This window comes from Arachis ipaensis, chromosome B9 (genome assembly GCF_059453495.1).
Source record: "Arachis ipaensis isolate K30076 ecotype BB chromosome B9, ASM5945349v1, whole genome shotgun sequence".
Lineage (NCBI taxonomy): Eukaryota > Viridiplantae > Streptophyta > Magnoliopsida > Fabales > Fabaceae > Arachis > Arachis ipaensis.
Genome location: NC_142444.1, coordinates 6,576,092 through 6,588,607, shown reverse-complemented (window position 1 = coordinate 6,588,607; position 12,516 = coordinate 6,576,092). Strand labels below are relative to the sequence as shown.

The window sequence follows — 12,516 nt, the reverse complement described above, 5'->3', positions numbered from 1 at the left end:
TTTAGTTAATATTTTGTTGAGAAAATTTTATATTGAAAGTTCTTCCATGTGATGTTGATAATTGTTATGTGACACTGTTGAGTTTATCTTTTGTTTATTAAAAAAGATCTTTTTTTAACAAAATAATGGCGTCCAAACATGGACTTAGTATGTAGTTGGTGGATGGTTGTTATGTATGAAAAGCTTGATCATTTGGAACTCTTTTTAATAAGAAATTGATCAGAATTGCTTTTGTTTTTAGTTAATATTTTCTTGAGAAAATTTTATATTGAAAGTTCTTCCATGTGATGTTGATAATTGTTATGTGACACTGTTGAGTTTATCTTTTGTTTATTATCATAAAGCTATGAAGAGTTGACCACAAATAAGGTTTACTTTATGTAATTGTTAAATCATGGGTAGCTTATTTGGGTATTGACACAAATAAATAAATAAAATTAGATTATTTGGATGGAATTGTAGTGATGACATTCTTAGTGGACTAGCAACTGGGTTGTGCATGCTGATGGATAAAACAACCTGTGACATGAAAGTTTCCAATAATAGTCATGATATCAGGTTTTTTTTTTTATGTCACATTTTGTAAAGATGTCCAATTAGGACCCCATTTAAGAAATTGATGCAACATTGGAAATGCACATATTTTCACATTTGAAAAAATAGATAGGCTTTAGACCAAAACAAAGGGAAAAGAGCTGGGCCAATATAATTCTATCTTGGGACCAAAAATTAAAAATATCAAGCTTCTGTTTATCTTGATAAATTATGGCTCATATGCTGGGCTAAAATTTTTATATATGGATAATTTTAATGTGAAATACAAAAATATTTGATGATTTTGGTGTTCTACAGGGTTGTGGTAGTAGCACAAAACGTTACTAACGTTTTGTAATAAAAAATTTTTTTTAATCATCAAAGAACAAAACGTCACTGACGTTTTGTAATAAAAAAAATATTATTTTAATTATTAAAACACAAAACGTCGCTGACGTTTTGTTAGAAAAATATTATTTTAATTGAAGAAACACAAAACGTCATTGACGTTTTGTAAATGGCCATAGTTGTGTTCAACACACAATTTGGTTCATGATAAAGGATTTCACCTCTAGTAATACAATATTAAAAAGAAAAAGTTCCATATGCTGTTGATATTTATTTTGCAATTTGCATTATTATCATCATGCACCATAAGCTGCATTGTGCTCAACTGCTCATATGCTAGAATAACATGTTTAAGATAAAATTCATTCACTAAAAAATGTATTATTTTATCTGAAATTTTACTCTATTGTTGGGTAAAGCAAGAGTATTTTCTCTCCAACAAAAAAATGCACCCTTCTTCCGAGATATATAGATGTAAAATATGTCAACTAACATGAATAGTAGAATATTTTAAAATTTGGTAAAAAAATTTTAGGCAGAGTAGCACATGATTCCAATACACAGGATTGGTACAATCTGTAATGTTTTCTTTTATAGGGTAGATCAAACAAAATGGTTGTACCAATGAAACATAGTAAGTGTACTGCATCTGATCTGAGACCATTTACAACAGTCAAAAACCAACATTTGATGAATCATTAATTAATAATAGTCTGTTCTATAATAAATGACAGTGAATCAATGACACTAGTGAAGACTGAGGAGTAGTAACACCAACAACAATAATAGGCTGCTTTATAGTAAGCTTTTTTGTTCCTCTGTGTTCTGATCTGATGTATAACTCTCTTGAGCTTATTGTTGCCATTGATTCTCAATTCTCATCACAACATGGTCCAATCTATAAGGGAAAGATATATAATACTTTGTCATAAGTGCATGATCTACCTTATTTTGTCACCAACCCAACAATAGAATTAAAAAAATTGCAGAATTAAATGGTAGGTGTGTTTTAAAAGATAAATAATCATAGCTTGACTCATTATGTCTTTAAATAATTCTCAGTGCTGATATAATTATTACCAGGCAGGTAGGGGTGTGTTTTTTTTTTTTTGGTCAGGTGGATTGGACAATCCCTAATTCTAATCCCAATCCAAATTCTTCCAGAATTTTTCAATAATCATGGTCTATTTACTCAAACATGTTGAAGATATTGGTTAAAAGAAATTTTAAGAAAAAAGCTTGATTTCTCATAGATGTCCCACCCTGACCCCAAAATTGTAACTTTACATTTAATTAGTAGCAAATTTCAAAGGTGGCAACACTAAGCAGGAGTGTTTGAACTGCAGTTTGATGGAAAAAGAACAATACAAGAATAGAAGACACGAAGCTAAAAGAGATGTTGCCATAATGTTGTACATCAAACAAACAATCCAAGTGCAGTTCTGATCTAAGTGTACATTATGGAAAACAAAACAAGAAACAAGAAGGAAAACCGGTTGCCCGCACGCGAGTAGGCGATAACGAAAGATGAAGAACACTAGAACCGTTTTTTTGAATATTTTTTGTTCTTTAGATGTGTTTTTTTGTATGAATGAACATATGAAATTAGGATTTATCGAAGAGTATAAGCATGATTGATTGTACATAAATAATCAATTAGATGTTGTTTTAAATTTAAAGTTAGTTAAATTTAAAATTTTGATTAATTTAAATGAATAGTTTTTGTCCAATATAAAAAGGATATTTAGGTCTTTTTATAAAATTAAATAAAAATATATTTTTTATTTTTACTAAATTATAAGGATATTTTGGTAAAAGTATTGATATGATATATATATATTTTTTAAAAAATAAATGCTGACGGAGATAATGTAATCCACGTAGCGTTTTATTATTTGTCCACGTTTTTATTATATCGGTACGTATGAATTTATTATCGTACTATAACAAACACCATATTTTAATTGCACATAGTTATCTTTATTTTAACTATCAACCAAACAACATGAAAACTGAATTGAAGCCCTAAATAAAAAATGCTTAAAAAGAAGATCAGCTAGCATGTGAGATAATTCTACTAAGCACAAACAGAATAGCTGCAATGCATATTTATTTATCCTAACAATATAGATCAAATAAATACTAAGATTCGAATAAAGAGAAAGAACACCTACTCAAGGAGCATGTTGCAGGTACTCACACTAACTGCAGTTGCAACTTGCAAGATGCCATGCAGTATGAATGTATAAATCAGCTACAAAGAGCATTCCACCCACCAATGAGGACATCTTATCCCATCAATGATGACAATCTATACACCCTATGAGCCATCCTTAAATCTGCCCTTTTTGCAAATACAATCTGAATCAATATTTTAGTTTTTCTCATAAAAAAGACATGTTTAAATATAAATTTTAGCTCACTTAAATATTAAAATGGTTATTTTGTCAGCTTTATTATCCAAATACAACAACAATTATAGCATTAAAAAGGATAAGGATTGCCATATGAACAAAATGAAATTTCAAAAAACAATTTAGGTTATGTTCATTGTTAGAAAAAATGCTATGCATCAAATCCTGGATTCTCTTAATTTTAGTTAGAGTGTGATATCATATTATACAAATGTAAGTTAGATGATGAAAAGAAAATATAAAAGAAACTATTTTTATATATTTCTATTTAGGAAACAGAATGTGAGCATTAAAATCAATACCTAAACAAAAATAACAAGACTTATAAAATATAAAAATACTATATATAGGCACATAAAAATTTAGCAACTAAATTAATTATTGATCCGGCCGTTACAAATATCAAGTCATAACTCGGTATTAAGAGTCATAACTCGACAGAACGCATCATAATTCGGCGTTACGTTATTAATCGACGTTAAAGCCATTAATCGGTGTTACAGTTATTAATCGACAAATCAACGTTGCTAATCGACAATTTACGTTACAACCAGACCCAGCGTCTTATATCCTGAAATGCCCAATATAACGAAATGATTCATAAAAGCCTCATCATTGCTCTTCAATTTCGAAGACCAACAGAAATGTAACCGACCTTAATTCATTTATAAAGGTATGGTATTCTATCTTATGGACACATTTGAATTCTAAATACTGACTTAAGCTTCGGAGTGCCTTTGCAGGTACACCCCTTGTTCCTTGCTCACGCTTTGCATAATTAGACATCCCCTCGGAGTAAAGCTTGGACTTCCACGAAGCTCAAAGGTTGGCATCGAAGATAACAACTCGGCGTCGACTCCCAAGGACCGAGCTCTCCCTTCAGGTATCCATACAATAACAATTGGCGCGCACCGTGGGACCGAGAATATAATCCCTTAGCTTCCATATATAATCGGCCTCGACGTTCTCGCTTGAGTCATGGCTGAACAACTCCCATTGCACCCACACCATCTGAACACCTTCAGATGGTGACCGAGATATGGCAAGCTAACCAGCGCATGGCCGAAGAGAACCAATAAATGGCAAATCAAATTACTAATTTGAATAACATCCGAATTGAAAACAACAATGATCGGCTAGAACGGACAGAAGAAGTCAAGCATCAGTCAGGGCCAACACATGTTTCTGAGATTGCTCGGCATGAAGAAGAACAGCCTGAGCATAATGAGGAAGCTCGGCCAGATGACGAGGATGACAACCTAGAAAGCTCCCCTGGGCCGTTCATAGCCGAGGTGATGAACTTCGTGTTACCCAGGAGGTTCACTCTGCCGACCACACTAACCCCCTATGATGGGTAGGCGATCCAAAGAAATACATCAAAAAGTTCACCTCCATAATGATAGTAAACGGTGCATCTAATAAAGTTTTATGTCGTTGTTTTCCATCTTACTTAGACGGTCCTGCACTTGATTGATTTTGTTCTTTGCCTGCAGGTTCTATTTCTCGCTTTCGAGACCTATCAAAACCCTTTGAGGAGCGCTTTGCTGGATCAGCCATATACCTATATGACTCCGACTACCTGAACACAATCAAGCAAGGCCAGCATGAGAGCCTCAGAGACTACATGACGCGCTTCACAAAGATAGCCATGAGTATACCCGACCTCCACCCCGAGGTGGAGTTGCATGCAATAAAAAGTGGACTCCGACCAGAAAAGTTTCAGGAGACCATTGCTGTGGCCAAGCCCAAAATTATGGCCGAGTTCCGTGAAAAGGCGAAAGGTTAGATTGACATCGAAGAACTCTGACAAGCTCGGAAAACAGAGAAACCACAATACAGAGATGATGACAAAACTCGAGACAATAAGAAGAACTTCAAACCAACTCCGCGATATGACTCTTACACTCAGTTCAATACGAAACGCGACGACATCATCAAAGAGATCTTAAATTCAAAGTTAATCAAACCGCCGAGAAACGCCGACAGCTACCCAGATTGAACAGGCGCAAACAGATCGAAATACTGTTCTTTTCACCAAAAGCATGGACACACTACTGACGAGTGTGTCATTGCCAAAAACCTTCTGGAGCGGTTAGCTCGACAAGGTCACCTCGACAAGTATATCAGCGGCCACATACAGTGACGAACACCTCCCTCCGGTGACCAAAGCTCGGCAACACAGAATGGCTGAGATAAAGATCGACCGAAAACAAACCATCCCAACCAACCAAGATGTATTATTAGCCGTATTTCAGGAGGTTTTGCAGGTGGAGGAGCCACAAGCTCGACAAGAAAGCGATCGTACCAAACTATGCTTTCCATAGAATCCGACCAAACTCAAAAGCAGACACTTCCATAATTTTCTCAGATAACATTCTAGACAGCCGACCACAACACGAATGTAACAAATCTAGACGATCCGATCGTAATTTTCCTACAGCTCGGTGATCTCCTCGTCAAAAAGGTTTTACTGGATCCCGAGAGCAATGCCGATGTCCTCTTTTACTCCACATTCCAGAAGATGAAATTGAGCAGCAACATCCTCCAACCTTCTACTGGAGACCTGGTAGGTTTTTGAGGTGAGAGATTCCCGGTTATGGGCTCTGTGTGGTTACAAACCACACTCGGTGAGTTTCCTTCGTCAAAAACTTCAGACATTCAATACTTAGTGGTTGACTGTTTTAGTCCTTACAATTTGATACTTGGAAGACCTTTCCTAAATAGGTTCGGTGCCATGGTCTCTACGATTCATCTCTGTGTTAAGTTCCCTTTGCAGGATAACACAATTTATAATAATATTATATACAGGTTGGGAAAAAAAACTGCTTCAATAAAAGGTTAAAATATAGAGAAAATACTCATTTTGATCTCTAAAATTATGCTCGAGCTTCAATTTAGTCTTTGAAATTTTAATTGTCTTAATTTAATTTTTAAAATTTTTAAATTTTAATCACATTAGTCTCTGTAGTGGTTTCCGTCACAAAATCAATTGAAAAATTTAGAAACTAACTTGAAACAATTAAAAATTTAAAAAAAATTTTGAGACTCAAATATAACTTTAAGACCACACTAAATAAGTAAATATTTCCTCTTAAAATATAGGGCAATTTACGCATTTAAATTGTTTGACCCTCAATATTACACAAATACATTGTTTCCAAATTTAATACGTAAATGCATTGTTTCACTATTTTATGTAAACCGCTACTGGCAGTAGCGGTTTATGTGTGTGAGTGTGTGAGTGTAAACCGCTGCTGCCAGTAGCGGTTTACGTGCATGTGTGTGTGAGTGTAAACCGCTACTGCCAGTAGCGGTTTACGTGTATATGTGTGTATACTATTTAAATAATATTATAAATAAAAAATTTAATTTATCATTTCACAATATAATTTAAAAAATATAAATATGCATGTAATAAATTTTTTATTTGTATTTATTATTAAAATGAGATTAAATAGCAAATCAAAGAGTGAGTACTCACAGAGTACTAAAATATATAAACTAAGACTAAATTTTTTTTTATCTTCATCCCTTCTAAAACTCATGAATTCACTAAAGCATACACTTTTTCTTTAAAAATGACTTCATTTTTTATCCATATAAATCATATGATTGCAAAAAATATATACTCCGTTTTCTTTCTCTCAATTTTTTTGTAACTTAATTTAGCGGTTTCTGTGTTCCTCTAGCGGTTTACGTTGACTAGAAAAAATGTTTGTTTATGCTAAATTAAGTTACAAAAAAATTGAGAGAAAGAAAATGGAGTATATATTTTTTGCAATCATATGATTTATATGGATAAAAAATGAAGTAATTTTTAAAGAAAAAGTGTATGCTTTAGTGAATTTTTTACTAAAAATAAATTATTTTATCATTCATGAGTTTTAGAAGGGATGAAGATAAAAAAAAATTTAGTCTTAGTTTATATATTTTAGTATTCTGTGAGTACTCACTCTTTGATTTGCTATTTAATCTCATTTTAATAATAAATACAAATAAAAAATTATTACATGCATATTTATATTTTTTATTTTATTCATCAAAATTATGATGCTATCACTATTATTTATCTAATTAATCAACTGTAAAATACAAATAATTTTTATTTTTTGGTATAAGACAACAAAGTTGCACAAATAAAAAAAATCATTTAGCTAGAACCTCAAATGCAAATCAGCAGCAAAGAACACAACCCATTTTCCAAACTCTCCAATCTCCTTTGTATGGTTGATATAAATAAAAGAGAATGAAGTGATTTTTAAAGAGTAAAATATATAATTTAGTAAACTTTTGGCTAAAAATAAATTATTTTATTATTTATAAATTTTAAAAGAGATGAAAATAAAAAAAATTAGTCTTGCTTTATATAATTCAATACTTTAAAGACTGTATTTTTTTATTTGTAATTTGGTCTCACTTCTAATAATAAATACAAATAAAAAATTTATTACATGCATATTTATATTTTTTAAATTATATTGTGAAATGATAAATTAAATTTTTTATTTATAATATTATTTAAATAGTATACACACGCACCTAAACCGCTACTGGCAGTAGCGGTTTACACTCACATACACACGCACGTAAACCGCTGCTGGCAGCAGCGGTTTACACTCACACACATAAACCGCGGCTGGTTGTAGCGGTTTATGTACATCTGTAAAACCGCTACTGCCAGTAGCGGTTTACATAAAATAGTGAAACAATGCATTTGCGTATTAAATTTGGAAACAATGTATTTGCGTAATATTGAGGGTCAAACAATTTAGATGCGTAAATTGCCCTAAAATATATGTTTAAATTTCTGAGTATAGAACAAATCATCCATTCAAAATATAAATCTATAGATCAAATGTGAGTCATAACAAAACACAATCAAAGATCCACCGAATAAACCAATTTACGGAGTTCAATCCTTATATATTTTCAGGTACTAAAATTATAATTTATACTTCATGTAATATTAAATTTATGTAAAACTATATTCTTTTATGAACTACATATTATTTTTGCTGTAAAAGGAATACAAGTTTCTAGTAAAATTATTTTTTCTCCTGAAGAAAATTGTTGCCTAGTTTAAAAAACTGTAAATATAAGCATACATACTTATATTATATTTTTAATTGAGTCTCTAACCTTGTTTTAAATTTGTAATTATATTTTTATTGTTTTAAAAATATTTGACTTAATAAAATATACCAAGACATATTTATTAATAGTTAATATTTTAAGATAGATAAAAATAATTTTGTAATATTTATTATTAATAGAGATTTAATAATAAATTAAAAATTAGTGCACAGATTTAATTGAAAACTTTTTTAGTGTAAACATCTAGTTACAAATATGAAGAAACTATATAAAGATAATTTAACTTTTTTATAAATATAAAATGAAAAAAGTTTAAGAGCTAGTAATTTTAAGTTATATTGGTCAATACTTTTAGTTAATAATTCAACATTTTTAGTTTAGCAATCTAGCACTATACTTCTAACCAATTTTTTTAAATATTATTAGTTAATTGTTGAAAAAAAATTGTACTAATTTTATAATATTGCTCATATAAAATTTATTAAATTGGTAGATAATTTGTTTAGTAGATAATTTTGAATTGAGCCAATGAGTAATAACTCAAATGGCATAGTCTCCCCATACTCAATTAAGAGGTTGCGGGTTCGAGTCTCCTATCTTTGGTAATAAAAAAGATAATTTTAAATTGAATTTTTAAAAACAGTGGAGATATATATAAAGAAAAAATCTACAGAATAATATTATTTCAATCAATTAATTTAAAAATAACAAACTACTAAAAATAATTAAATATCAATAAAAATTCAAACTAAAAATAATAGAAGCATCCAAGACTTAAGTAAAAATTAAAAAACATTTGAAAGTGAAACAAAATAAAATCAAGTTTGAATTTATAGTTTATGATTTATAGTTTAAAATATAAATTTAATTTTGGTGTACTGTCAGTGTAAAACCATTTTAATCACATAATGGCTATATTAACAAAAATAATTACCTTTTATATTAATAGTCATCTAAGAGAACGGTTATGATTACACGATAGTTAGTACATAAAAATTAAACTCTTAAAATATATTAATTTGGGATTATGATTTCAAGTATAGCATTAACAAATCATAAAAGTTATAAATGGATAATTGAAATGTGAGCAATAACACTATACAACCAGAAGGTGGACCAAATGAGCCAATTTATATCACCTCAATCCATAAATATTTTAACGCTCATTTTAATCTCTTAATTATTAATTACTTCAAAATTATCACGGACTTATATTAAGTTGGCCGCAGTAATCAGTATCATTTATGTCATGCTTTTATTTTGTGTTTTCATGTAATACTAATTTATGTCAAACCATTTTCGGGAAGAATGACAAAGGATTTGAGAGATTCAGATTCTGATAGAGTCATAGCAAAATAAATAGAATACTTAGTGAGGCAATAGTTTACACAGTATACAGAGTTAGAAGAAACTAATAAATAGCTTAGCAAATAATAATTAGTTTATTTTAATTTTTGTGTATATTAAATATTAATCTAGTATATTTTTAATTTAATCTAGTATATTTTAATAATAATATGACATTTCAAACACACTTTTACATTTGCTTCTACGGAATTAGTTTTTAACTTTATATTTTTTTCGCAAAAAGAGAAAATTCTAAACATGAACATTCACATCTATTGTTACCTTATAAAGAGAGAAAATGTTGTAGAACATTTGATATATACGTGTAAGCACCTGCTTAAGTACATACATACTAATTATCCTAATACAGCAGCAACGCCAATGTTCTAAACCAAATAAGGAATATCTATCAGTTGATACTAGAAAGATTACAATTCTAAGATAAAACCAATATTTTCATCAACATAACATGTTGGCAATGCATCTAACATGGTCTTAAAGTCAGCGTTCTCATCAACCTTGAACGAACAAATAACCTTGACAATCTTCAAGGCATGCCACCAACATTTTGTATTACTTGAACTGCAGTGGCACTTCCCTTCCTTTCTTCCCATCAGTGTCTCATACAAAAACTGTTGTTTTTTGCAAAATAACAAATGGAGTTAGAAAGAACACATTATACAGTCACTGCTGGGATGGAAGTACTGTTGTGGTTGTAAATGCAAGACTCGAGAAGATTGGAGGATAATGACATACCTCAATGAATGCTTTACTATGAACATAATAGCGAAAACTCAATGAAATAGAATTCGGGCAGCAACTTGAAAGCAAGTAATTCATAAAAGGGAAATAGGAAGGTTCATTTTTCGGAGAAAACTCTAATTCCAAGCGTTTTATAGTTGGAGGAATAGATGAAACTTGCAATGCACCCTGCTCTGGTTTAATCTACATAATTCAGACAAACAAACAAATAAATAAAATAGGCAAATATGCAAACAGAATGAACCAATGTAATAGCAAGTGTATACTTACTAGAACCGGCCAACAGATAAAGAGGGAGACTGATGCCCAAATCTTTTGGGGTTTAATGTTTTCGACAAATTTCCTCAAGCTACAAAGGTCCCGAAAATCCACAACCGTAAAAAAACTATTGACTTCCAATTGATTAGAACTTTTCTGAAAAGATATACCAGGTTGGTTGTTTCCCACACCCTCATACGCAAATGATCATAAATTTCGAGCATCAATGTTAAGCTCCTCCAAGTTAGAGCAGTATGATAACTTCAAGACCTTGAGTTGAGCACTTGAAATATTAATCCTCTTAGACATAGAGCAATTGCCTAGTTTCAAACTCTCAAGAAAAGGAAATTTAGAAAATAGTTCAAGAAACCATTTGTCTCCAAGATCAATGCTCTTCAAATCCCATAAGCACAACCATCTCAAATTTGTGCAACTATCTAAATTCAGCTTGAAAGATGCATCTTGATGAAGATTATAACGTAAGCTCTCAAGATTTGGAGCATCAATATATACTTCCCGCATTCCTTGAACATAAGCTTTCTTGAGCTTATGTAAACCATGCAAGAATAGTGATTCCACAAGACTGAACGCAAACACTTGAGGAATTCCGCTAATTGGAGGGTTATATACAGCACAATCGACCACCGTTAAATCTTCAATTAGAGGACAATGAGAAATGAGACGCTCTATAATCCCTTCATGTGCAAAAAGTAGATTGCATAGTTTTATTATTCTCACTGAGTAAAGCTTGATGGAATGGGTGAGGAATGCTTGCTCAACTCTGATTCCGCCTATCAACACCAACTTAGTAAGTGATTTGGATTCAATGACACTGAGTGGAAGCTCATAAAGCCTGTCCGGACTGTATCTCCCTACATAGTAACCAGGGAGGCGGAGCTGTAAATGTAATACTTCGCCACCACTTTCAATAGCCATCTTCATCCATAGATCAACATGGTGGGCCATGCACTTATGGTCTACATAGTCCATGATGAGCTTGAATTCTTTGATTGCTAAGCCTAGGTCACGGAGCCTCAGTAATCTTCTCCCAACATAGTCAATAACTTTGTCTATTTTGCTATGATAATTGTCTACCGTTACATCTTGACTCTTAAAATGTTGATCGCTGCAAATAGACAATATCGGAAACGTAGACCATGATTCTCTCCAAGCCTTTGATAAAACACTAGTCCTGGCAGAATCTCTGTCCGGAAGCCTTGCGAGAATGTCATGAAGTATAGCTTCTGGCAAACCAGATATTTGGTCCATTTTTTCCCAGCTTCAGTACTGATAGCGAGTATAATATCATAGATGGATAGGTTACAAATCATAAAAGTGCGAAGAAAGAAAGAAAAAAAAAAAAAAAGAAAATACATGTTTATTATCAAAATGATTCATCGGGGAAGCGAGGGATTTATGATTATGAATGACTTTCAACTAAGTACAATGATGAGATTTTTCATTGTAAAATTCATCAATGCTCATCAAATTTTCATCATGACCCAAAATGCCCCATCTGAAACTCATAAAATACTATAATAATAATAATAATAATAATATAAAGATCAATGTGGGAACCTATCTAGATCTCCATCACAAATTTTTTTTCTATTTATTGTTATTATGTGAAGTGAAATAATGTTTTGACAAAAGAAAGAACAAGGGGCTAATTTTTTTCTCTATGGAACTAAGATGATTGATGGACTCAACCATTGTAATTTTTAGTGTTTTTTAAAATCGTAAAACATACAGAAATCGG

General features: G+C 31.4%; 2 protein-coding genes across 2 annotated transcripts in view; both read right to left on the bottom strand.

The window, feature by feature from the left end:
• The window catches only part of LOC148543620 (F-box/FBD/LRR-repeat protein At5g22660-like), a 142,665-nt gene that overhangs the window by 51,079 nt on the left and 79,070 nt on the right, over nt 1-12,516 (bottom strand). The window lies entirely within an intron of this gene.
• On the bottom strand, nt 10,037-12,075 carry LOC107614736 (F-box/FBD/LRR-repeat protein At1g16930-like). The gene is made up of 3 exons (XM_016316875.3): nt 10,770-12,075; nt 10,494-10,682; nt 10,037-10,369 (listed from the first exon to the last, which is right to left on the bottom strand). Exon 1 carries the CDS (start codon nt 12,024-12,026, stop codon nt 10,965-10,967), a length of 1,062 nt encoding a protein of 353 aa, XP_016172361.1. The 5' UTR covers nt 12,027-12,075; the 3' UTR covers nt 10,037-10,369; nt 10,494-10,682; nt 10,770-10,964.